Consider the following 27,639-nt stretch of genomic DNA (forward strand, 5'->3'; position numbering starts at 1 on the left):
CGGTCCGGAGATGATCTATCTCCACGCGGTGCCGGCGAACGGTGCCGGGACCGCGATCGGTGCCGATGACCTCGTCGGTGCCGGGAGCCGGATCTGGACCTCGACGAGGACCTGGAGTATGCCCGGTGCCGGGAGCGGCCTCTCGACGTCGAACGTCGACCGTAGCGGTGCCGAGAACTACGTCTCGACGTTGATCGGCGCCGACGATCATAGCGGTGCCGAGACGTAGAACGGTGCCGCGACGAAGATCTTAGCCGCGAGTACGACCGGTGCCGAGGTGATATTCGGTGCCGGGACTGCGAGCGGCGTGGGGACCTGCTTCGGGACCTGGATCGGTGCCGAGGTTCCAGCCCTTGCGATGGAGGGCACATCAGTGCAGGTTTCCCCCTCGACTGTACCGGGCGAGTCAACGGTGCCTTCGGTGCCGGTGGTTGGGGCGGTGCCGGCTCTGTGAGAGCTATTAAGTCTCTCGCCGCCTCGAAGGTCTCCGGAGTCGACGGGAGGCACTGTATAACCGCCGGTCTCGGTGGAGACGGTATCTGCACCGGACTCAACGGCTTCGGCGCCGGAGTCGACGGTGCTGGAGGCACCTGTTTCCGGTGCTCCACCGGCGGACGCGGCTCTACCCCCGGCATTGGGGGAGCCGGCGTCTTCGGCACGGAGGCCCCTGTCTTATGGGCTTTTTTATGCCCTGGGGATAATGAACGGCGCCTAGGCACTTGCTGTGCCTGCGGTGCCGACAAGGTCCGGTGCCGGGGAGGCTTGTCCGACGCCACTCGCGTGGTCGTCATGGCCGGTGCCGCCGGGGCACTGCGCACCGAGGCGCTAGGTGCCGGGGCCTGACTTGTAGATGGAGCGTCAGGACTGAGTGCCGCCTCCATCAGAAGTTGCCGGAGCCGAAAGTCCCACTCCTTCTTGGTCCTTGGTCTGAAGGCCTTACAGATCTTGCACTTATCTGTTTGATGGGACTCTCCCAGGCACTTCAGACAGGAGTCGTGCGGGTCGCTCGTGGGCATATGTTTAGCGCAGGAGGCGCACTGCTTGAAGCCGGGAGCTTTGGGCATGAGCCCGGACCCGCGGCCGGGGGAGAAAGGGGGAGACGACCCCCTTAATCCCCTGACTAGTATAACAACTAAACAACTTTTACAAACTATTTTAACTATTTAACTATAAACACTAGAACTGTAACTATAACTATAACTGCTAATAACAAACGAAGCTAGGGAGAGTGGAGATCAGCTATGCCGCGCTCCACAGTTCCAACGACCGTCAGGGGCGGTAAGAAGGAACTGAGGGGGCGCCGGGTCGGCTGGGGTATATATTCAGCGCCATGAAGGCGCCACTCTAGGGGGCTCCACAGCCGACCCGCCGGTGTTGCTAGGGTAGAAAATCTTCCGACGATCGTGCACGCGGCGCGCACACACCTAATGGAATGGATATGAGCAAGCACTCGAAGAAGAACTCAGATTTCCTTATTACCAGACTTGCAGCTTTAGCAAGAAAACCATCCTTTCCCTTAAGCCGCGTGTATTAGTGAAGTTGGTGTCTCTCATAATATATGTATGTAAAGACCCTTTACTTTATCAATGGAATGCATTAAAATTTCTATGGGAGAAAGATTCCTAACTGGCATTTTGCGGAGATTATAAAACATTAATCTCCTATCCAACCCAAACCCTAGAATTCCAAAGATTATAAATCAGTTCATTTCAAGACCAAATCCATTGTTTATAATTGTGTATCAATGTTCCCACTAGCTACGTCAACTTTTCATATGCATTTTTGATCCCCATATTCTTGAAAAAAGAAATATATTAAATCTCAGTTTTCATAATGAGAACTTATTATAAAGAAGGACCTCCAAAAACTGCATCTAGGTTTCTTAATCAGAACATCCATGAGTGAATACTGTGTAGATGTACATGCCTACATTTTTATTTTAATCACACAAATGTTGGATTTGGTCATCCACATCAGAAAATTTGGTTCTTTCAGACACACTAAATAAAAACAATATTCTGTCTTGATTTGACTGTATATACAAAATGTGATAATGTTACAGTACCTGAGCATGTTTTCTTGTGATTTGGAATGGGTGCAGGTCGCACCGTAATCAAGTATCTTGGCTCGGCATCTGAAAATAACAATTTGGTAATTAGTTTAAATTCACAATTTGTTTTTAAAAATGATCAATTAATTATTCCTGGTGAATAATGGAATATTTAATTAAGATTTAACAATTTCTGTAAATTTTTTCCGGTCTATGATTTATTCACTGACAATCCAGAAACATTCTAGGCACTATTAGAGAGATTTAAAAAAACAAAAGACATATCCCTACATGAAAAAAATTACAATCTAAACAGACATTCCAAAAGAGAGAGGAAGCAGGGTACAAGATGATGGCATACAAAGTTTTTAGCTACTCTACTAGGGTTACATGCTATTAGCTTACAGATGGAACAAGTGAGCAAAGTAAGAAGTGGTGATGACAGAAAGGGAAGCAGCAGGATAGGGCAAGGAATGGAGTAGAGGATGGAATCCAAAGATTCTGAGCAAAGGCACTGACTCCGTGGGTGCTACGGGGTTCAAGCACCTACGGGGAAAAAACAGGGGGTGCTCAGCACTCACTAGCCACATCTGTATGGTGGGGCTACCGATCAGCTGTTTGGCAGCTGGAGAGAGGTGCTCGAGGGCAGGAAGAGGGGGCGTGAGGGCAGGATCTCAGGGAAGAAGAGTGGGGGTGGAGCACTCACCAGGAAAAATAAAAGTCAGTACCTGTGATACTGAGGCTTGGTCTACACTACAGAGATAGATCGACATAAAACACCTTATGTCGACCTAACTATGTCAGTGTCTACACTACAACCTTGCTCCTGCCGATGTAAGTGCCCTACTACACCGAAGACATAACTCCAGGCAAGTCTACATCGGCATAGTTGAGTCAATGCAGCTATGCCCCTGTAGCATGTCTGGTGAAGACGCACTATGCCAACTGGAGAATGCTCTCCCATCAGCATAATTACTCAACCTCGGCAAGAAGCGTAAGCAATGTCGGCTGGAGACAAGCTATGTTGGCGGAAGAGCATCTCCCACTGACATAGCATTGGTGTGGACAGTGAGAAAATTGCAATGCTTGGGGAGTGGAGGGCACTAATCAACATAAGTTCCCTAATCATCCCTAATTGACATAAGTTAGATCAACTTAAGCGGTAGTGTAGACCTGCCCTCCACCTCCAAAAAAGGTGTAGAGCTTATGTTGGTGTAGTTAGGGCGACACAGGGTCTGTGTAACACTGTGTTTCTTACATTGGTTGTCTTGTCAACCTAACATAGGTCGACTTAAGATTCTAGTGTAGACATGCCCTCAGTGAGGATATTCATTAAGATGTCAAGAGGCTGAGGGTCTGATGACTATTGTTGCTACAGAAGTGGAGTTTCCTGGAGCAGAGGACTTTCACAGGTTACTTTGGAAGCTCCCCCACCCTAGCAATCCTAGTCACGTGCATGTAAGTGGTAGAGAGGGGATGGAAACCACTGTGGCTCAACGATTGTCTACTTGGTGAAACTCCCCTGCATAATTATACAGGCAAAATTATATTGCTATAGTTATATCAGTGTAAGTCCCCATGTGGACAAACTTATCCCAGAGTAAGAGTGCCTTTTTCCACTTTAACTAAACCAGAGTATAAGCGCATAGACTGATCTTTAATCATTTAATACTTGATGATCTAGCCGCCACTGCAAAGCAGTGGGAGTAAGATGTGCTCGGTTCTATTCTCCACTCCACCACTGACTGAATTTGGACNTTGATAAATCCCTGTGTCCTCTTGAGAAATATACTCAATCTTTTTTGCAACAGAACTCAGAGTTCTATGCTTGCAACTAAACTAGATAAAAAGGAAAAGGGGGAGGAAGGAGACATTTATTTGTATTTTCACTGTTGAAATTTGAAAACAACATTTGTCATTGAAATTTGGAAATTTTAAAAATTTTGAGCCACTATGAAGCTGTTTGAAATGTCTGAAATTAGGTTTTTGACAAAATAGAGCTAATTGAAGAAAACAAAAACAAAAAAAACATTACTATTTGCATCTAAACATAAATGCAGTGTTCATTTCCAAAACCACAAAAAACAGAAAATGCAAAAACAAATAAAGGTGAGCACACCAAGTTGTTAAGATTGTGAAAAGAACAAGAATATGATTTTCACTGGTTTCTCCAACAGTAAGAATTTTTTCCCATGGCTTTGTTATTCACACATATCTGCATTGGATATTTTGTGTGTCAATAGATTTAGCTGTTCTCATATATTTCAGACAATGTTTAAAGCTAGATTCAGCTCTTGTTCAAAGCTAGCATCGAAGGATAGGTCTACACTAGAAAAGCTATACAATACTGGAAAACCCTCCTAGTGAAGACGAAGATTATACCAGAAAAAGAGTGCTTTTGTTGCTTTAGTTTATACTGGTTCAGCGAGCACAATACCAGCAAAAGCACTTTTATGCCAATATAATTACATCAATACGGTGGCTTCTGGTAGTATCCAAGTGTCATAAGCTATCAAGTCCCTAGCTGATAGTGCTATATCGGCAAAAGTTTCTGTTGTAGACATGGCCTATGATCAATAATGAAGTGTTTTCAAACAAACGAAGACTTCACTACCTTTATGTTTGGGAAGACACAAGACAAGATTCTAGTCTTACTAACCATTCTTTTCATATTCTCTTTCATATCAAACTCACTGCAGTTTTTTCTACAATCTCCATGAAGCATCAGAATTTATCTAAGTTCAGTTTATGGATCTGCTACAGATGTAGGCTCAATTCCAGCTCTGAACAGGCTTCCTGTGTGGCTTTTAGTAAGCCACTCAATTTTTTGTGTGCCTTAGTTTCCCAGCTGCAAAACTGGGATAGTAATACTACTTCTCTGCGAAGCTTTGTGTCTCTCATCTGTGTAGCCTGTAAGCTCTTTAGGAGAGGCACTGTCCAGTGCCAACCATAACGGAGCCTGGATCTCTCCTTGTGTCTCTATGCACTATTATATAAAAAAAATAATTACAAGAGACACTGATAGCAACCCCCATTATTAAGGCTGTTTAACACTTACCATTATAGCCCCTATGTTCAGTTGCTTAAGCATAAACGGTAATCAGGACTCAGTGAATTAGTGTCCTGGCAAATTTTGCTGCCACGTGGCATAGTCTATTCATGAGTGAATCCTATTCCATGAGCTGGTGCTCAGGAAGGCTACAGAAGTGACGCTGGGCACTGACTGAACCGCTCTGGATTTAACCACTTATTTTTAAGATGCCACAGGAGCCACGCGAGTCCTGAAGGACTGGGATGACTTTGTCCCATGTAGACCAATCTGGAGTTAAGAGATAAGAATGAAAGTTCAAATAGTCCCATGCCTGATTCTCTCTTAGCACAGTGGATCTCGTACCTTTCAACAACTGCTCAAGTTTAGTAAATTACAGAAAAACCTCAGCTGTGCAAGCCAACACCCACCACTTCTCATGCCATTGTGGATGCAAGTTTTACCTGATGGTGGGACAGCCCACTCAGGTTAGAATGCCCACAGCTACCTGCTCTCCCGACCTTCCTCACATGGAGTGTTCTGGGTGCACTTTCCAACTGGCAGAACAGTCCCCAGAGGACCCTTCCAGCCAGCATAATAGCAGCCCTGTGGCTGCTCTAACTTATGACAGCAGCTAGCCTAAAAAGCAAGGGGCTGTTTGCCGCCACCTTTGTCTCCTTTCCTTCCCGCCTCCCACTCAAGTTGCACTGAGCGTGAGATAAATACAACTTAGGAGCTACCCTTAAGATAATGCTATATACTTATGTGGAAATTTGCAACCTGGTGTTCCATTTTAATGCAGTACAGAATACTTTTTGCATTCAAATAAACATTTCCATAGGGCATGTAAAATAACTCTTAATCTTTTTAACCTGAAATGCCCCTGAGTTAACAGATTTATGGTAATTGTTATCTTTAAATGCAATCAATAAACACTGTGGACCTGAGGAGTACACCAATAGCCTATAGCAAATTCTGCAGCTGGTTTCTTTCTTGCTCTGTGTAAGAAAGCTGTTTGCCTAAAGTCACAGATGCTAGTGTTTAAAATTACAGCATATTGTATTTTACATTTCAGTTACATGACACAATTATATTTATCATATTTATTTCCCTTCACTTTTAAGTGGTGCATTGCCATTAAGAAGTTGTCTCATCGGATTATATTACAATGTAGAGAGCTTGAATCTGTCAATGAAATGTGTGGGGGCGTTTTTAAATGAAAGGTCCTCCCCAGTACTTTGGCATAACAAAACCCACTGAGAAGGTAATTGACTTGGTGCTTTGTTGTGTCTAATATATGAGACCATATAGCACATTTCATTCCACGCTATAAATGTCAAGGGTTTTATCATCTTTTTTTAATCTTCACTGGAGCAGGATCTTGCTTGTGTAATAGCAACAGCTTCTATGGAATTCTAGGATACTGCTGGATACTCTGATTTACTGCACCACTCAGGTAAGCGGTGCTCAGAGAGCTTCATCTCGCTATAAGCCACTAAGCTTACACATTAAAGCTACAGAAAATACAACTACTAAATGCAGTCTGTCCCAGCTGAAGTCCACCTTTGACACAGAGTCCATGGCTTCATATGATTTTACACACCACTGGGTAGCATCATTCCTATTAAATGGAAAAAATTAGGAGAACTACAGAAGGCTGCATTGCTATTTTCACCCAAGGACCTCAGTACTTTACAAACATCAATTAAGCCTCAGCACTCCTGAAAGTTAATTATAGAAGACATTATACCCCATTTGCAGACATTATACAAAGAGTCTAATTCAGACTTGTTAAACTCTGTGACTTTGGTGGAGCTGTGTAAGTGACTTTCCTGAACTCAAATTCTAAATCACTGATGGAATTAGAAAGAGATCTCAGGAGTTTGATTTCCAGCTATACAACAATCATGTCTTTGCTGCAGTGGCCCCGAGAGGAAGGAATTCACACCCTTCAAAATCCAGTTGGACCCCCAATCTCCTTACTTAAAAAAAACAAAACCCTATAGCATTCCCCTCCCTGCCATGCACATCCCCACCCCAAGGGGTTACTGTTATCCCTGTAACTCCCTCTATTCTTCCCCCCCACCCTCTTCTGTTTTATTATGAAATCGCAGTAAGCACCCAGAACCACATTAGCAGGGCCACTTTAAGAATTTCAGTACAGTTATACCTTTTTCCCATAAACATACGCCACCAAGTATTCTGATACTACAGTGACGGGGCAGATTTCAAGAACAGAAAGGACCATTATGATCACCTAGTCCACTGGTGTCCAAATTTTTCAACCAGAGGGTTGAACATCATTCAGAAAGGTCAAATGGCCACAAATAAATATTTTAATTATTTTCCGACTCAAGGCAACATTAGTCAGCATGCTCTCCTAGCCTCACTCCCATAGCCTCACCACAACACTGACCTTAGAGCAGCCAGAGCCAGGTTGCAGATACTTGATCTAATCTGAGCTGCATAAACACAAGCCATAGAATTTCATCCAGTAATTCCTGCTATAGTCCAATAATTTGCAGATGAACTAGAACAAATCTTTTGGAAAGCCATCCAATCTTGTTTTAAATGCTCCACATGGAGAATTTGCCACATGCCTAGCTAAGATGATGCAATGGTTAACTACCCTCACTGTTAAAAATGGACATTTTATTTCCTGTTTAAATTTGCCTAACTTCAATGACAACATCACCCCCATTGCAGTGCACTGAGGCCATGGAACAGAAGACAGACAATGTTTTTAGGTCTTTTGGCAGCTCCCAAATAAATAGGATAGCTGCCATCTATGCATATAAGCAGTTTACTCCTTTGGAGGTTTGGAGCCTACAGGAAAATGAAGATTTTGTTTGTGTTGATATTATGAATTATTCCAATTATAAAATATCATTTGGAAGAGCATATTACCACTCTAGCTTAATACTGCTTAGTTATGGGCATGTTAAAAATCACTCAGTTGTAGCCAAGATATAGTATTACTTTGGGAGAAGGCGGTATACATTTTCATTTCACTTTTTTACATTGTAAGCCACCTTTAGGTCTCACATTGTGATATCCAACCATAGCCCTGAACAACACATGATTAACAACAAGTAACCAAATGGCTCCAAATCAGAATGCCAGAAATCCCCCTAACTTGATGTTAAAACTTGTCTTCACATCAGAATTTTATGGTTCAGTCTCATCTTTAGTTAAGAATGAACAAACAATTTGTTAATAAGCAATGTTGTATATTTAACATTTGAGGGCCCTGTTAATGACTAGACTCCCATTCTTACCACATCTCTCACACACACAGCTTATTGTCCAAACTCATCCCTCTTCTTGGGGTTTGGACTTTATTTACAATGTAAGTAATCAAGCCTTATGATAGTGCTGTATTTACAAATATAAACCTTAATTTTCAAGTTCACTCCCAAGCTGTTCTTAGGGTTTCTTTTTGCATTACCTCCTCAGATGGTAGCTTTAGGGGAGATAGCTTTTATACTCCTGAGTTAGAATTCATATGGCCCACTTTAGCTGTCATTGTGAGTCTCTGAACCCTATAACAGGGCCTAAAGCCTGACTGGCACCTGACTCCCTGGTACCTTAGCTTGTCTCTGGTGACTGCAATTGTATCCAAAATAACCTTATCTAATCCATGCATACAGCCAATATCAGAAAAAAAAATTCAGCAGTTAAAAAAAATATGTAAACCAAATAGCTAACCAATGTCAAAATTTTCCAGAACCAGAAATACCTGTTTTCCTTAAATGATCTCCCAATTCCTCTGCCATCTGAAATCTTTGCAAAAATCCCTGAACACAAAAACAAACAACACACAACTCACTCCACCCTCCCAAAAAAAAAAGCAAAAAAAAAAACAACAAAAAAAAACCCCAACAAAAAAACCCCACAAACCCGATTCCCATTCTTTTAATTCCAATCTCCTGTCCACTGACCAAAAGTAGCACTCAAAACCATAATGCCTTACCAACTTCCGTTACATAGGATTTTCCTTCTGAAGGCAAAGGGATATACTGGTTAGAGAAGAAGCTGCTTCCATATCCCAGGATGAAGCCTTGGAGTTTGGTGTCTGGACTTAGCCGAAGGTATTTCATGCAAATAGTATCATCAGTTGCGTTGATTTGGACTTTCAGGTTTTGTCCTTTAACTGGGGGAGAAAGAAAAAGAAGAGGTGAGGAGTTATCTTCTCATTCACTAAGAGAATATCAGAATACAAGGGAGCTCAACACGCTAGTAATAGGCAACAACTATTTAAAAGGGGCAGTCTCCCTGAAAACTAGTCATTTCAAAAAGCAAACTAAATGTTATTTCAGGGACTGCACTTGCCTTTGAGCCCCTGCCAACTTTTGTGGGTTTTACACTCACATTTTTCTTTTAAATGCTCTTTCTCTTTTGTTGCTGTTTGAAAGACTCGCACGAACAACACTGGGATTTTGTCTACACAGCATCTATGAGCATGCCTCCCAGCCTGGGTAGACAGACATGCGTTATCGCTGCTTGAGCTAGCTATGTGAAAAATAGCAGTATGGCTGTGGTGACATGGGCTAGCTGCCCAAGTATAAGCCCAACAGACCCCCAGGGTCCGTACTTGGGGGGCTATCCTGTGCTGCCTCCCATGCTGCAATGGCCACACTGCTATTTTTGGCAAGCTAGCTCAACCAGACCTAGCGCAAATCTACCCAGGCTGAAAGACACGCTCCCAGCTCCAGTGTAGACATGCCCTAAAACTCATTACATACTAACCGCTGTGAAATGCATAAAATAAACTAAAACTAAATCCTTTATTTTCAATAATTCTAGGTATCACCTGTAACAACCATACCCGAAAAATTTCCAACAGAAGTATATAAGTGTGATTTTTAAGTTCACTATATTTCTTTAACAATGCACAGGAACACTACACAACTGTTTGGGGAAAATAATAACTACACCCAGTTGAATTTACAGTCAGTTGTTGTTGTTGGGGTTCTTTATTAGTTTGTGGTTTTTTTATTAATATAAACAACACGTAATTTTGTAGTCAGTATTAGGCCTGGACATCAGAACTAACATGCTTATATTGACCAAAATACCAGGAGATTTTTTTAAAACGTTATTTTAGTCTTTCCAGGGGAACAGAACAGAAAATGAGAAACATCTTGAATATCTATACAACAATTTAATTTATAGCAGCACTGAACATCATGTTATTGTCATAATATTATGACCTTCATAACAGAACGAGAAATTTTATATACTATCAGTATGTTTCTATCATGGTGGGATGTAGCAGAGGTAGTGTTTCAGTTCTCAGTACTTACCATTTCAGTTCACACTTCATTGTTATGCTTGTTATATTTCCATTAATTCCAATCCCCATGTTCAGAAATGGGTTAGGCCCCTCTCCCAAAATTATGAGATTGGCTTAAAAATACATTTTGGATTTTTATTTACCTTTTGGTTTCTGAGCCCTTGGGCTGTACTCAAGGCACATTTTCAAAGATTATCTGCAACTATGGGGGAATAAAAACTTACTTTAAAAAAATGAAAGCAGAGATTCTCATGAAATCACTTCCCTCCAGGGGCTGGAGAGTCAAGGGGAAAAAAACCCAAAATGCAAATATTGCCAGACTTGCAATAATATTGCAAGAGTTTGCAACACCCTATTTCTCCTTCCACTAAAAGGACAACCATGTGCTTTCAGCCTGAATGATGTATTTTAGATTCTGGAAAAAGCACAGACCCAGTGTTTTCCCAAGAATTGAAATTAGGGGTGGATGTTCGAATTTGCAGGGGGTGTGTGTGTGTGTGTCAGGGCCGATGAGGGGTCAGACCGCGAGGGTAAAGGTGAGCTGTTTGGCACCATAGTAAAAACTGAAAAATGTTCAATGACCATTTTATTAGATTTAACTCATGTTTTAAAATCACACAAATTAAAGTTGGCTACTCAAGCCTTCTATGAAGCACTACATCTACATCCTTCTTAGTTTCTTGTTATAATTTTGCACAACTCTGTTAATCAACTTCTTGAATGCAATGCCTTCATCTTTGGTGGCTTCTTGTTTGTCTGGTACTTCCATTCCTTCAATTGATATGCTCATTAGTTCATTCACATGATCAGACAGAAGGTGACTTCTTTCAGAACACAAAATCCTATTCAATGATGAAAAAGAATGCTCAACTGTAGCTGTTGGGACTGGGAGTAGCAAGAGATGAATTCCTACTTCTTTCATCCCAGGAAGCCGCAAAATGATTGGGTCGAGCCATTAGCGATGATAAAAAAGAAGTTGAAGTCAAATCTTAATTCATCCATCGTATGATATTCCACTCTGTATTCAAATTCTCTATTCTGTGCTAAGCACATGGCAGCGCCATTGCTGGTAGTGCCTCACTCCATTCCACAGTCGGTGTTTTATAAGACAGGGATCTATAAAAGCTACGTAAAGGTTGAGTAGAATCTAGAAGTCAACTTCTGGACTGAAGTCTTAGCTATCCATTGAAACGGTACTGGAAGAAGCACTCTGATTGATCCAAATGTAGCTTCTATTGCTGGACAAAGATCTACTACTGTTGTAGCAGATGCCTGGATGGCATTGTTTAATGACCCAAGTGGTTTCAACAGTAGACTTACAAGAGAGAGAATGGCAACAGTCTTCTCTGAATGTAGTAGCAAAAGAAATCCACCAACCTCACTACATAGATCTGTCCCATCTTAGTAGATACTTTCCAAAGCCAGTAATAACGGCTGGAGCAATTTTAAGACAACAGCCAAGGACTGCTCATGAGAAAGCCAGAGGGGTTTCCCAGGTTGGACTAATTTGAACTTCAGTCCCAGTGTATCTTCTATATTTTCCAAGATAGTCAGTCTTTTTGGACTCTTGCTGAAAAAAGAATATAATGAAGACATTACATTTTTAGCTTTTTTAATGTCTTTTGAAGAGTCTGCAGTTCGTACTAGCGCTAGTTGGAGTAGATGGCCTCTGCCGTGTGTTCAGAAGAGATTAGGGTTACACTTTTCTCTGAGCAAAGCTTTTACTCCACCATGTCTTCCAGAGAAGTTTGCAGCTCCATCAAATACACAAGCAGCCATCTGTTTGGGGTCTAGTTGACAAGCATTTAACTCTTCTAAGATGTGGGTTGTCAGAGATACAGCCAATGTGTCTTTTATAACTTGAACATCTAGAAATGCATCTACTGGCCTACCACTGACATCAAGATAATGTACACAATGACTTAATACTTGACATCCATTTGCATCGGTGCATTCATCAGTCATGGATGCAATTTTTTGAATGTGGTGAGAAAGTTCTTCAGGTTTTCAACTGTTGAGTCTTTTAGCCAGCCAGTTGAGTTTCTTGCAGAAAGATAGTGAGCATTTGTTAGTCTTGTTCAGAACCAGTGTTCAATTTCAGGATGAACAAGTGACAATGCACTTAACATTGGCCTCCAGTTTGTAGTGTGTGGTATCTCTTGCTTAAATACAACATATGATGCCACAGCCATGTTTGTTCGCATGAATGGTGTTGTGTCTCCAGCATTCTTAACAGCCTCATTAACACTCACGTGTTGTCCTTTGTCAGTGGAGACTCAGAGTTCAGAGGTGCTTTCACATGAATTCACCTCCCAGGTTGGGGGCAAGAAGGCACCTCGCTCATTCCTCCAGCTGCTCACTGTTCACTCTGGCCACTGTTGTTCATTGTGCCACCATTGTTCATTCCATCGCTCTGTTGCCAATGGCCCTGTGTCGTCACCTTCTGCTGCCACCTGCCACCGTGACCTCTGTGAGGTGGTCTCTTGAGGTTCCACGCAGCTGTCAGTGATTTCAGCTGAGCTCTCATTGCTAATGCAGACAAGGCCAGTGGAACTGTTGTATGACAGAGGGACTCACCATTAACTAAGTAGCACTCGCTAGACAAGGGGCATGGGTTACAAAACCCAGTGAATTGAGAGAGGTTGGGGACAGGTATGTGTACCTGATGATATGGGGCCCCTTCTGAGGGCCTGGAACACCAATTGCACTACCCCCCTCTCTCCACTGTTGAATAGCAGAGCTAATTTTGCTTCCATTAGGAGTCTAGCTAGAGATTGCTGAGCTGAATTCACTTTGGGCCAATAGTGCACCAGCACTGGAGCTCCCCTACTACAAGCTGAAATCACTAAGAGCTGAAATCACTAAAAGAGCTAAAATTGCTGAGCTGAGATCACTGAGTGCTGTGTTAACTAGTGGGGGAGCCTGAAGATATATTGCTAAGCAGCTGGCAGAGTGGAGCAGTTTGCGGGACAGTTGGAGCAGCCCATGGAACAGTGAGCTGAGCAGTTTGGGGTGGCAGCTGGAGCAGTTCATGGGATAGTTGGTGGAGTGGTGCGGCTGGCAGAGCCAAGCAGTTTATGAGACGGTTTGAGCGGCCCACAGAACAGCGAGCGAGCGGAGCGGAGCAGTTTGTGGGAGCAGCTGGAGGAGCAGAGTGGTGCAGCTGGTAGAGCAGAGCCATTCGTGGTGAAGGCTGCAGCAGAACTCCACAGAGAGGCGGGGCAGTCAGCCTCGGACCACGAAAGGTGCCCCTGAACACCCTGTGTGCCCCCCATTTCCACCCAGGCTGGGGCGGGGGGGGGGTAAAACTCTGCAGATAAACTTTTGAACTCTGGGGCGGCACTGACCGGGGCAGAGATTTTGGGTTGTTGGACTTTGGGGTGATTGGACTTAAGACCCTGAGGGGAAAAGGACACAGCCAAACTTACTTGGAGGTGGGTCTTTTGCTCATGGTTGGTGTTATGAATCCTGTTTGTTGTGTTTCCCCAACATAATGCTGCATTGTTTCCCTCCTTTATTAAAAGGCGTTTGCTACACTCAGACTCCGTGCTTGCGAGAGGGGAAGTATTGCCTCCTAGAGGCGCCCAGGGGGTGGTATGTAATTGTCCCAGGTCACTGGGTGGGGGCTCAAGCCGGTTTTGCATTGCGTTATTGAAACGGAACCCCTAGATCAGGGGTTGGCAACGTTCGGCACGTGGCTTGCCAGGGTAAGCACCCTGGCAGGCCGGGCCAGTTTTATTTACCTGCTGACGCGGCAGGTTCAGCCAATCGCAGCCCCCACTGGCCGTGGTTCACCGTCCCGGGCCAATGGGGGCGGCGGGAAGCGGCGCAGGCGAGCGATGTGCTGGCCGCGGCTTCTCGCCACCCCCATTGGCCTGGGACGGTGAACCGCAGCCAGTGGGGGCCACGATCGGCCGAACCTGCCGCGTCAGCAGGTAAATAAAACTGGCCCGGCCCGCCAGGGTGCTTACCCTGGCGAGCCGCGTGCCAAACGTTGCTGACAGCTGCCCTAGATACTGAACCCGGCCCTTGTTGCTGGCAGTTCAGAGGGGCAGAAGGGTTACATTATGGTTCAGACATTAGGTGATAACCTGCTTTCAGTATTAAGCTTCTTAAGCAGACACAAATGATAAATTTACTTGATTTTGGTGAAATTTTGTGGTTGGGATTTATACCCAAATGGACAACGTCTTAGACTCTTCTTTAGAATTTATATAAGAATGAATTATATTTTGGTATTCATTTGATAATTGAAGACCAAGGCAATACTGAGATTAAATTGTTTGATTTGATTCTGATTTGACAGTATTTTATTCTTACTATAGTATTATTAATAATCCCTTAGCCCTAGTGATATATTTTCTTGATTTTATTTTAGTTTAAGAGTTTTAGTAAAATTTATAAAGAAACTTTACAGAGTTGAGGGCCAGGGGTGGATACCAACTGGTAAACCTAGAAGCCCGACCAGTTCCCCTTAATAAATCCATGGTTTTCTTATTGGGATGGCTGGAGATGGGAGCATCAAAAAAGTTCTAAGCTAAAAGATACTGGCATAGCAGAACCCTCTAGAAGGAGCAGACAAGAATAATTCTGCTTTTGCTTTAGACTTAGAGCTTTGCTACATATCATAATCTACTGCATTAACTGATAATGTCATTACTTTTGGAACAGAGGTTTTCTAGGGTCAACCCCTAGACTGAGTAATTAGATCGATCCACACTAAATCGGTCCCACACTAGTAGAACTATTTGTCATTCAAGTATAAACATAGAGCCAACTTTCCCATTCTCCGTAATATCACCGTATGTGGCTAGCACTCATATAAACATTCATGTAGCTAATTAAACAGTGCTGAATGCACAGCATAAGTCACAGAAGCCTGCCTGCTATTACCACATGACAGGTATGTGTTTTACTCTCCTAGAAAATTCCCCTGTCCTGTAACAATTACAATGAAATGAATCCCTTGATCTCACTGTGGCAGGAAGAAAGCCTTAAAATAGACTAGCACAATCAATTGGGCTTTCTTCAGTTTTAAATCAGAGCCAAAATATACTGTATTCAATCATCACTTCAATCTTTCTGTTTCCAGTACACGGCCTTTCTTAGTGCCACACACCATCAAGTGAGGAGAGTAAAATGAGCACTGCACAGATTAAGTTGATAATATTGTCCTAAGTATTTGTTTATTTATTTATTACTTAATAACAAAGTACCTCAATTTCATCTTACCGTCTTTTTTTTCCTATCCAAATCTACTTTTTTTCTATTTTTTTTTATTTTTATTTATTTTTATTTTTATTTAATTTGTATTAACCAATAGGTAAGCAATATGTGATCCTGCTGAACAGAGCAAAAAGATCACAGCACTCAAACACTGTGGGTTTTTTTCCTGTTTAAAATGTACAGAAATTAGTACATTCGAATAGTGCTACATACAACAGAATACTCAAGATAACACTTCAAACTCAGAGAATAATGATGATCCCAAACCAGCTAGGAGTATTCATTCGCACCAGCCTTCCTTTGCTTGGTGCCTAGGAGAGAAACTACTTAATTAACCATGAAATATTTGTACCATCACTTGTAGGGACTGAAATCCAGTTTCAGAAGTGATGTTTATTTCACATCTCTACATTAATGGTAGGAATTCTATCAGAGGCTAAGGGAATTTTGGCTTATGTGGTAAAGAGGCTTGAAGAGGATGTCAACTGAAGTTTACATGGGTGGGACCATGAAATATCCGGAATATGAACTGAGGCTGAAAGCTGGGCAAGTGGAAGTTTATTCAGATTCATGCTCCATAACTAACTGATTTTTCTGAGTCACCTCCCTATTTATCAGCAACTACCTCCAAAGCAAGAACACAGCATTACTATGAGATTATTTTATCACATGCACTTATTCCAACTGTAGCATTTTCACTGCATCTAGACTCAGGAAAACCTATTAACATTTCACCAGATGATAGTTATGAGAAGAATAACGATCAAAGATTCAGCTTACTGCTATACTCCCATTTCACCTCTGCCACAACAAAAGGTCAGCTTTTCTTCATGAACACTGACTAATTTGTCTAAACATGGCTTAACTTCCGCTTAATGCCATTATCATCATTTTCACTTTTCTTCATATACATTATAAAAAATAAACCACAAGTGAAACTAGTTCATATAATGAAATATTAAATATTATATTTAATAACATTCTTGTAAATAGTATACTGGCATCTGTCATAGTGAATTTGAGTATACGTTATATGAGCCAGAGAGAACAAACGACAGTGTTTTCAGCCCACACAAGAATACCAAGCGACTGGGAATCAGAGAACTGTGCAGAGACAATGAATTACCACCGCAGAGAAACTGCTTCCAACAGAGGGAGAGAGGCAGAGTGAGTGACGGACAGCCACAGAAGAATCACCTAAGATAAATGTTGCCCAACTGGCAGTGTTGGGAGTGGTTCTCCAGGTATCCCCTGCTGCTTTCCAGTAAGACCTAGCAGGGCGCCCTTGACCTGGCTGCATGTATGGGACCAGCGTAGTATATTGAGGAACAAAATGGCCATGCCAGTTGCTGAGTAAAAGGCAGCATTTTTGGGTTCCACACCTCTCCAGCTACTGGCAAATTTAGTCTAGAATCCCAGTGAAACCTTGGGTTTTGATGGAGTACTCTTGCCTTTTCCTCACTTGCATTAGCTTTTGGAATGTATTAGTAAAAATCTGACCCTCAGTCTACAGATACAAACACTACGTCTATTACACTGAGGTCATCACTAGAGGGAAGGTTCTCAGACCCACAGCTACCTGTGAAATACAATCCTTCTGTCCTCACTTGCCAAAAAATGCAACTATTCATTGCATTGGAAGATTATCAGTGGCTAAAAACAACATGACATACAAGGGAAAGAATTTTTAACTAAAACGATCATAAAAGAAAATTTCTCCACATGTGATATTTGAAAACATTTTGGGGAGAGAATTCCCCATCCACAAGGTTAGGACCTTTGAAAGGACAGTCCAATAAAAATAACTGTATGTTAAAGGAACAGCTTAGTGGTAATACTATGGAAAGAGTGCACAGCCCAAAAGAGTCTGAGGATGCCACCTGGAAGCACCAGTTGAAAGAAATAAGCAGTCAGGAACAGGCAGCAGGATCCAAGAGCAAGCAAGGAACAGAACTCTTGAAATGTTTATCTGTAAATGTTTCTAACTGATACGCACATATTTAAACTTTGAAAATTACTATTACAATCAAACATACTGTGCACTTGGACACAGATGCCACAAACATTGGGGTGGCCTGTAGAAAGTTCTAGGAGGGCAGGGGACTATCTGACACATGGGATTCATCCCTCTTGTTAATCCATGGAGTAGGTAGTTCCTTGAAGGCAGAGAGGATCCTGAAGCACACTCCTTGTTCCTTCTCTACCCCAGCATTCTCCCATTCTTAAAGCTCTCTCTACTAGTTGATATTCAGCTGTTAGAATAAGAGAGGCCCAATTTTCCATTTCAATGTCCCTGATGAGTGTCTTACCAGGTTCTTTGTTTTAATCTGACCTCCTAGTGCAAGAGAGCCACAGAAAGGTGATATAAAAATATAAGGTATAATTATTAACTACTCTGGCAGCTTTTGTATTATTCCAGCGCTAGTTCATAACTGTAAAGAGATAAGGAGCAAATATAGAACTGAGCCATTTGACTAGTTTCACAAATGGAGCACTTTCTTTGAAAGGCACTGATGCCCTGGTTGGGCAAACTGGAGGCCTCTTAAAGAGTTTGCTTCCTAAAGAAGGAACCATAGAGAAGGAAAAGGCATAGCAGCGCCTTTTGAGTGAGTTAGCAACTTTAATTAACTCTATATGTACCTCGTATGGCATGGCTTTATCAACCAAGAATGGGAGCTAGCATATTAGAGAAAAGGGGAAAAAATGTTATTCAAGGTCATTTTAAAAAGTATTTTCTTACTGTCTGGATTTCATATTCACTATAGTAGTATACTATCTTAAATGGGAAGGTACTTTTATTGGACCTGTTGTTGCCGCCCCAGGCAAAAAAGAAGAGCGCCGCCCCGCCGTACCCCCCCCCGCGAGCAACACGCCACCGTACCCCACCCGCAAGTGCCGCGCCGCTGAACCCCCCCCAGCGCCGCGCAGCCGAAATCCCCGCCCCTCAGCGCTGCCCGAAGTCCCGCCCCCTCCAAACGCCACGCCGCCCGAAGCCCCTGCCCCCCCAAGTGCCGCGCCAGCCCCCGCCCCGCCATCTGAGCGCTGCCCCTACGAACGAAACTAACTAAATGAATGAAAAAAAAACCGAACGCGTGCTTGGCAGGCTGGTGCCTGGAGCCGGCCCTGTTTTGTTGATTCCTTGCATCTTTTATGATCAGATATAAAAAAGCTTTATATATATTAACTAATAAGCAATTGAACACTCCCATGAGGTAAGAGCTATATAGAAATCAAATTGAGCTCCACTGAAGGGCAACTATCTCTGGGGTGGGGTGGAACCCAGGAGCAGAGCGCACTAATCATCTGATCAGGACAGAAATTGAATGTACTAAAATGTCTTCTTCTGGTCACATATCATCTATTTCATTACACTGATACAGAAACCTTTCAACGTACTTGCCTAGCTTTTTCTTTTGTGTATGTCTAACAGCAAAATGCTTAACTGTGAAGATTTAAATAAATTACAGAAAATATGAGGTGACATCTTTCAAAATGCCATTATATACCATAAAGCCACATTTTGTGGTATTTGCTATATTTAGTCCTGGACTAGGGACAAACCAAACCAAACACATTTAGACTCACTGGCTTTGACAGTATTAACTCAAATACAATAAATATAGAGCTTGCCATTAAAAAGCCAGCATTTGCCAATAATTACTACTCACTGCTATCTGTGATTACCACAGTTTTCCTTCATACTTAGACTAGGAGATACCTGTGGTAACTCTATGTGTGGCAATGGTTGGCACATGTTGACTTTTAACGACTTCCACTACACACAGTATTGAGAACTGTAGGTGTATAAACGCATACTCCATTACATTAGAAAGCTGGAATTTACTGGTCCTAGCAGCTTGTGGACTTTAAATCATATTCAGTTTAGTATCTTGCTTTTCTCCCCAATCTCTACTTCAATCAAATATGCTTATAAAGTTCTCAAGAAGTACATGAGGCAAACCAATGCTTAGTTTATACATCTGTGTGAAATTATCCTAATGCAAAAGGACTGTCCAATGCCTATCCACCACGTGAGTTCCATTTAAAGGCCTAGCTTGCAGTCTTAAGTGGACTTAAGCAACGGGCAGGCCTTCTGAATGAAGGTGAATTTCACCCTCTTGGAATATCTATAAATTTCAGGTTTCGATGCAATGAAGCATTAATCTCTAAGTAGCCATTTAAGACACACTGGATAATATATCAGAATAGAAGTAGCGGGGGGAAAAACTAAGATCCCAATGGAATAAACTTGAGAAATGATATCTTGAGAGCTGTTGTAATGGAAAACTAAGTACAAACACTTTTGGGACCAGTGAATTTTTCCAAGCACTAGCCCAGGAAAATAATTATCTCTGGTAATTGAATGAATATTTATCACCTATAAAAGCTTGCCAATTTTGTGTTAGATAAATATATAAAGGTTATCTTAATATTTCCTATATTTTACTCTACTTGCTGGAGTTGATAATTAAAAAATTACATCTGCAGAATTGTAGATATCCAAGAAATTATCTAATGCATCTGGGAAATGTTTAAGGGTGACCACAATAGCCTGAAACAATTAAATAAATCCACAGAAGTCAAATTACAGGTGAATGCAAGAGAATATAAACTATTAACTCTCCCCTGACATTGCATGCTCTTGTTTGAACCCATCCAGACACTACAGACACTTGCTGCTGCCACTTATAATGAGATTTTAAACTTCTTGATACTAGAACCAGTAGTGGATGAATGTCAAACCATCTGGAATTTGGGTTCATCTCAGACAAGTGTTCAAAAGTTAAGATATTGATCCAAATCTCTAGAATTTGAGAAGGAAACCTCATGATACATAGATTCCACAAAATTTTGAATGCTTTCTGCTTCTGATCTGCCTAGAAACACAGCAAGAATGGTCTCTTACAGTATTTCAGCTTTCCTGAGGACCTGGAAACAAAGAAACAGTGATGAAATGAAAAATACTGAAAAAAAGTAACAATTCCGAACCTTCAAAAAAAGTGTTGATTTAGTTTGGTTGTACAAATGGGAAAGAAAGAATTTGGATGGTGGGGTTAATGGCATTTGAATTAACTGTCTTGCCTGTGTCTACTCGGATCCAACCTGATATGTTCACTCTGTTAACCAAAATTGCCTCACAGAATCCTCCTTCCCTCAAGTGAATGCTGCCAGGTGTGGCTGACAATTCGTTCATTGGTAACTATACCTTGACACTGATAGCAGCAAACCTCAGGATTCTGTGCCAGACAGACATCAGGAATCATCTGCAAACTCAAACTTATGAATCTTATTTTTAAAAATATATGTAACTTTGCAAGCTAAACTTTATAAGTTTTCTCTGATCCCTTGCGTCTCTGAAGACTCAGAGAAACCATTATGGTTGCAAGAATGTTACTGACTAGGGATGTGCGGAAACAAGAATTCTGTTTTGCAAAAAATGTAGAGGTTTCGAATTTTGTTTTTGTTCTGCATCAGAAAACAAGACCTTTCTAAATTTGGAGGAGGAGGAGAAAGAGAAGGAAAACAAGATATCAACCCACCCCATAATAGTCAAATGTGGTTAAAACGTTCACCTAGGATGTGGGCAGCCTAGGTTCAAGCCTGCCCGATGTAGAGCACAGACTTGAACCTGGGTCTCCCACATCCCAGTTAAGTGCCCCAACTACTGAGCTAGTAGATAGTCTGGAGTGTCTCTCTTTTTTTCTCTCACTCTCATTTTGACCTGTATTTCCATCTTTGACCTGAGAAACTTCCCGACAAAAGTTTAGCTGAAACAGACTTTTTTCTCTGGAAAGTTTCAGTTTCAACAAATCAGCATTTTTGGACAAAAAAAAAATGGTTAGTTCAAAAAATCCCGAGCAGCTCTATACTGACTTGCTTTTCCTCTTGTTCTATTATGGTGGTTGCAAATTTGTGTAGATGTTATGCTATATGAAAAGGAAGATGACCAGTTATATCATTGCTTCTACCACTATTATACAATTGCCACAAATCTTATACAAAGTAGGTCATATAAGGTATTGTTTGGAAAATTATACTCTGCTAAGTATGATAATCCCGTTTATATAATCTTTTTTATAACTTCAAATACAAATCAAATACACTTTGCTATGTGTCTGTATCATAAACATGTTCTGTTCCTTGGTAACTCCCACCAAATTTACATTCAGACTAGCTATCACTGGTTGATGGGCCACCCATGTGGTGATGGGCATAGGCGCTGAGTTTTTCTTTTCCCCGGAGGTGCTCCACCCCCTGCTCTGCCCCTGGTAAACTCTCATTATAGAATAACCAACAGTTTGGTAAAAAGAACAGGAGTACTCGTGGCACCTTAGAGACTAACAAATTTGGTGTGTGTCTGCCCCCGTTTCTCATCAGTCTGTCCTGAGTTGGCATTCTCAGCTGTGTCCCTCTCTTGGCACTGTGACAGTAGACGCTTAGGAACAACTACACACCTGCTTTTCTTTTTTCCACCCAGAGAATAAAAAACCTTGAAAAAACTGAGGGTTAAGACAGCTGTTCTTTATTACAACAAAGTCGGCGACATCACCAGAATTCCTTTTGCCTTAGAATTGAAGTTTTGCTTATTTTATACTATTATATAGGTTATAGGTGGCACTCCCTCCCAGAACGCTGAACAAATGGAGCATGCCATAAAAAAAACCGCATCAGGACAGTCTATTTTTGTGCGCAGTCTCACTTATAATATTCAAATAGTTTGCACCAGTGCATACATTTTCCAAATCTCATGCCATATGTCCCATTAGCCAGGATTTCAATAATATCACCTAACAGTGCATTATTTTTATTTTATTTATTTAGCTGTGCTGTCTCCTGTACCCAACCCAAGCTGTCTCCTAAACAAGAAGGAATGTTGGTTGGTTGGATTAAAGAACCACAGTTTAAAATGACAAATATTTAAAAATAGGTTTGTTACTATGCAGAAAGATAAACAAGCCACATTAAAAGGGAGCTGTAACTGTCTCACTCAACATTAATACAGATATACATCTCTCTTTATATAACAGTTGCCAACACACCCAGGCACAAAAACACACACAATTGGTTTGTCAGCGGACAGTCAGCAAATTAAATGCTTTGAGCAATGAATTTAGGTGCCAGAAAGAACACATCCTGCACTACCCCAACAAAAACATATAGTTTCTTAAAAACATCATGATAAACAACATGCTAAAGCTGATGAACTGGAGTCGCTGTACTTGCTTTTCTCATTCACAATTATAGTCCCCTGAGGCACCAGTGTCTTGAAAGGGAAATTAATGAAGAAAAAAGTCAATTTGTAAGTCTAACATTCCTCAGCAAATGTGAGCTGTCATCATGCAGCACACCAATTATTCATTACACGTTTACACAGGTGTATCTTGCAAAAAGATCTAGTCTAAGCCTGCTCAATCATTTGGTTCTAACGTGCTGCTAGCCATGCCAGGAGCAAAAATGAACTTTCACTTTGGTTTTGAAAGGTTTCAAAAGTTTTTGATCTCTTCTATAAAAGGGCAATTTTCTTTCCTTCACAGTCCTTTATATATTTATTTTAGGCATCCCCAACTGGGTAAGGTAATGTCTACAATCCCCTTCACACTAATAAATTTCCCTTACTACGCTCTGAATGGAATCTTTGTAGAAGTCAAGGCTTTCCACCTCCAAAGGCTCACTTGAGTTGCAGAGGAAAGGGTCAGCTTTTCCATACACACCACTTGCCATCCAACCTCATCCTGCAGTCTCTATTCAGACAAAATTCCGATTGAGCTCAGTTTCTACAACTATCTAGAACATTTGTTAGCCTAGGGTCACCAGTTTTGGTTGGGTGTATTCCTGGAGGATTCATCACATGACATGAACTTTAATTAAAGATTAATTTTTAATTCCTGGAGACTCCAGGACAATCTTGGAGGGTTGCCTAGCTGCCACTGTACTGTGCCTCATGAACCAAGCACACGAACAGTATGACTAACATCAGATTTCTTGTCTACAAAACTTTCACTTGTCCATGATATTTGAAGCTCTTTCCATCAGGAGAAAATGCAGGTTTTTGCATTGGCCTTTCTCTGCTGCTTGCTTTGTTTTGTGTCAATGTATGACATAATATTTCAAGTGAAACTTATTTCTCTCATACATTATCAGTGGTACATGACACATGGGAAAAAATAAGGTCTGGTATTTCAAGAGTAGATACAAACATTGCTCAAGTGACCAATTATTCACATGACCCCTTACTAAAATATTAGGTTTTCAAGCTAATTTGAACTCTCACATACACTAGGAAAGTCTGTGAATTTCAGTTTTTAAAAAGATATAGAAGGATAGGGTTTATTTCCCATGGAAATACATCAGACCTCTCCCCTCACCATCAAATCTGAACAAAAGACAGCAAAGTTGGTTTCTCACCAGGGTGAGGAGGACTGTCAGAAGTCACCATTCCTCCAGGTACAGTACTTAGTCTGCTGTAGGCTGGCACATACTTTGTGACCTTGGATTATTTTGTAGAAAAACAAACTGAGGGATAGAAAACAGTCAAGTCAAAGTAGAAGGTTCCTCTCAAAGTCAGAGTAACTTTGATGAAAAAAAATCAACTAATTAGGTTTTAATAAGGTAATTTCAAGGGATAACAACCATTGGCATCATTTGCTATGAGTCAAGAGGTCAGCTGCCTCCCGCCCATCCCTCCCCCACTTTTCATAGGTCTATATGTTTTCCACTCCCTCCCTCTGCCCAAAGACTTCACAGGATAAAACATAATCACATATAATGTTCTATATGCTAACACAAATTGCCCCCCTTCCCCAGAATTTTTCTGAAATGACACTGCTGAGAGCAACTTAAAGGAATTTTGAACCTGATGTAAAAGCCTAGAATAAAATCTCTTCTCCTAATTCAACATTTCAGACTAACTTTCTTATGTTTGTTTTGATGGCAAGAATCTATTTCAGACAACATAACCATAATTCAACCCCTATGCTCTGAAAATACCAATAAAATAATGGTTAGCTGATTCTGATGGCAACATGTAACAAGCTGGAGCTATCAGGGTGGACCTTCTAACACTGTTTGACAAGTAAGACTTGCATTGCTAATGTTGTACTTCACTGCATAATACCAAACAGCTAAAGAAGCAAGAAACAAAAAGAGCTTCTTGTAGATTACTTTTCACACAAATACAATTAAATAAATGTATCCTTCCATTCTGGGCCCTGGCTTAATCAACATCTCTTAAAATTACTATTTTTTCTTTTGAAATTGGAAAGTTTTTGGAAGTTCTTTGGAAGTTTTACACCGATTAGGAATCTCAAAGTTCTTTCTCCTGAGGAGTCCTTGTGGCAAGTCACCTACTACAAGACAGGCCCAACAAAGAAAGTAACAGAACACCACTAGCCGTCACCTACAGCCCCCAACTAAAACTTCTCCAGTGCATCATCAAGGATCTACAATCTATCCTGAAGGACGATCCCTCACTTTCACAGACCTTGGGAGACAGGCCAGTCCTTGCCTACAGACAGGCCTCCAACCTGAAGCAAATACTCACCAGCAACTACACACCACACAACAAAAACACCAACCCAGGAACCAAACCCCGCTACAAACCCCAGTGCCAACTCTGTCCACATATCTATTCAAGGGACACCATCATAGGACCTAACCATATCAGCTACACCATTCGGGGCTCGTTCACCTGCACATCTACCAATGTGATATATGCCATCATGTGCCAGCAATGCCCCTCTGCCATGTACATTGGCCAAACCGGACCTGCAAAAGAATAAATGGACACAAATCTGACATCAGGAATCATAACATTCAAAAACCAGTAGGAGAACACTTCAATCTCTCTGGTCACTCAACAACAGACCTTAAAGTGGCAATTCTTCAACAAAAAAACTTTGAAAACAGACTCCAAAGTGAAGCTGCAGAACTGGAATTAATTTGCAAACTGGATACCATCAGATTAGGCCTGAATAAAGACTAGGAGTGATTGGGTCATTACAAAACCTAAACTTAATTTCCCCAATACTAATTTTTCCCTACTGTTATTCACACCTTCTTGTCAACTGTCTGTAATGGGCCACTCTCTTACCACTTTAAAAGTTATTTCTCCTCCCTTGGTATCCTGCTGTTAACTGATTTATCTCCTTAGAGTGACCTCACACTTGGTAAAGCAACCCTTATCCTATCATGTATTTATACCTGCTCCGGTATTTTTCACTTCATGCATCCAATGAAGTGGGTTTTAGTCCATGAAAGCTTATGCCCAAATAAATTTGTTAGTCTCTAACTTGTGCCACAAGAACTCCTCGTCGTTTTTGTTGATACAGGCTAACATGGATACCACTCAAACCTTTCTCCTGAGGGACTGCACACAAGTGAAAGTGTTATCAATTACAAAGCCCTCATTTTTGGAATGCTATGATGAAGTTGTGGATGTTGTATATTACAGATCAAGCATACTAGAAGTAGGCAGGGGCTTGAAAAAAATTGGTATCCTAAAAGATTGGTTTAAACTTTACATCCAATACTGTCAAATTAGCCCCGCAAAAAAGGACTGTGAGGCTGACAGTTAATACTGGCTTTTCACTGATTTCTTAAGCAGAGGAAGTGAAAACGATCTTTTCAATTGAGCAGTGTTGTGATATTTTTAACCTGATATGGAAAATGGCTTTTTGCAAATGAAATTTGGTGGTAGTTCGGGATGGGGGAGGGGGGGCGGAGAATTGTATCTCACAACAAGCTGGAGAAACATAAAAGTCAAACTGTACCATTTGCTTGTTTTGCCCCTTCTTGTAAATACCATGACTGTTGTTGAATGCATAAGTAAAACACATCTTGCCCTATGTAGTGATTAAAGTAGACAAAAACAAACAGAATGCAACTCCTGCAACCTCAAAGGCAAAAGGGTCTTTGTGTGGACCGGGGGGGGGGGGGGAAGGGAAGGGTAGTGGTCCCCTCTTCCCTTGGGGGAGATGGAAGAGGGCAGGAAGGCATCACATGAGCTGGTGGGCTGGCTCGTGGGGCTCAGATAAACCACTGGGCCTTGCCTACCCAGGGAAATCTGACCGAACACATCCTGTATTCACACCCTACACACTGTTGTAATAATCTTTGTGAAAAATATGCCTTATGAGGAATAATTTAAAAACTAACAGATGGATCATCAATATTCTTATGTAATGTATGTACAAAATATGTATTAAGAGTTATGGACATAGGCTGAAACTGTGACTGAAATGTCTTTACCAAGGGCAAACTGACACCTTTAGCCAGATGTCATCAAAGTTGAGTGGCAATCACCTGTCAAGTGGGCATTCTTTGGCAAGGAAGGGAGGCAGGAGCCGACTGATCTGCATTTAATGAACAACATGGAACCTCTTCCACCACTAGACTCCATATCTCCTTCCTCACAGTGGAAAGGAACTTTATCTAGGGGTAACCCTCAGGAAAATGCATGTCAAACACACACCTGGGGTTTTCTTTTTCTTCCTCTCTCTCTCTCTCCTTACTTCTCTCCTTTTCACCTAAGCCGGCAAAAGACTTGGGAGGGGTTCTGCCCTGAGATTTTGGTCAGCCCTGTTGCTGGGAACACGTGGTAAGGATTTTACTTTGAACCATGTCTAATATAAGTTTTAGTTACTAGAAAGCATTTTATCTTTATTTCTCTTGTAACCATTTCTGATTTTAGTTCCTTATCCTTGTACTCACTTAAAAATCTCTCTCTTGCTCTTTGCTGTTAAATAAACTTGTTTTAAAACTAATCCGATGTTGCGTTTAAACTGAACTGTTTGGGTAACTCCGGTTAAAGTAGCAAACTGTTGTATATTGACCCCCTTTGGGCCAATGGACCTATAATATCTGAACCCTCGAGGAGAGGGTTGGATGTTGCAGAACACGCATTTTGGGGAAAACTAGGGTTGGATGTTGGGGAACACACCTTTTGGGGAGTGCATTGGGGTCACCCTATAACTAGTAACCAAGGCTGCTGGAAGCCAGAGCATGGCTGGTGTGCTTCTGACAGGCTGCTGGGTCAGAGTT

General features: G+C 41.6%; 1 protein-coding gene across 1 annotated transcript in view; it reads right to left on the reverse strand.

The window, feature by feature from the left end:
- The window catches only part of ABI3BP (ABI family member 3 binding protein), a 286,567-nt gene that overhangs the window by 218,026 nt on the left and 40,902 nt on the right, over positions 1-27,639 (reverse strand). Inside the window, exons 2-3 of the mRNA XM_034767801.1 lie at positions 9,052-9,231; positions 2,066-2,134 (exon numbers count right to left, since the gene is read on the reverse strand). Coding sequence (XP_034623692.1) covers positions 2,066-2,134; positions 9,052-9,231 — 249 coding nt within the window. The remainder of the gene's footprint in view (positions 1-2,065; positions 2,135-9,051; positions 9,232-27,639) is intronic.

This window comes from Trachemys scripta, chromosome 1 (assembly GCF_013100865.1).
Source record: "Trachemys scripta elegans isolate TJP31775 chromosome 1, CAS_Tse_1.0, whole genome shotgun sequence".
Taxonomy (NCBI): Eukaryota; Metazoa; Chordata; order Testudines; family Emydidae; genus Trachemys; species Trachemys scripta.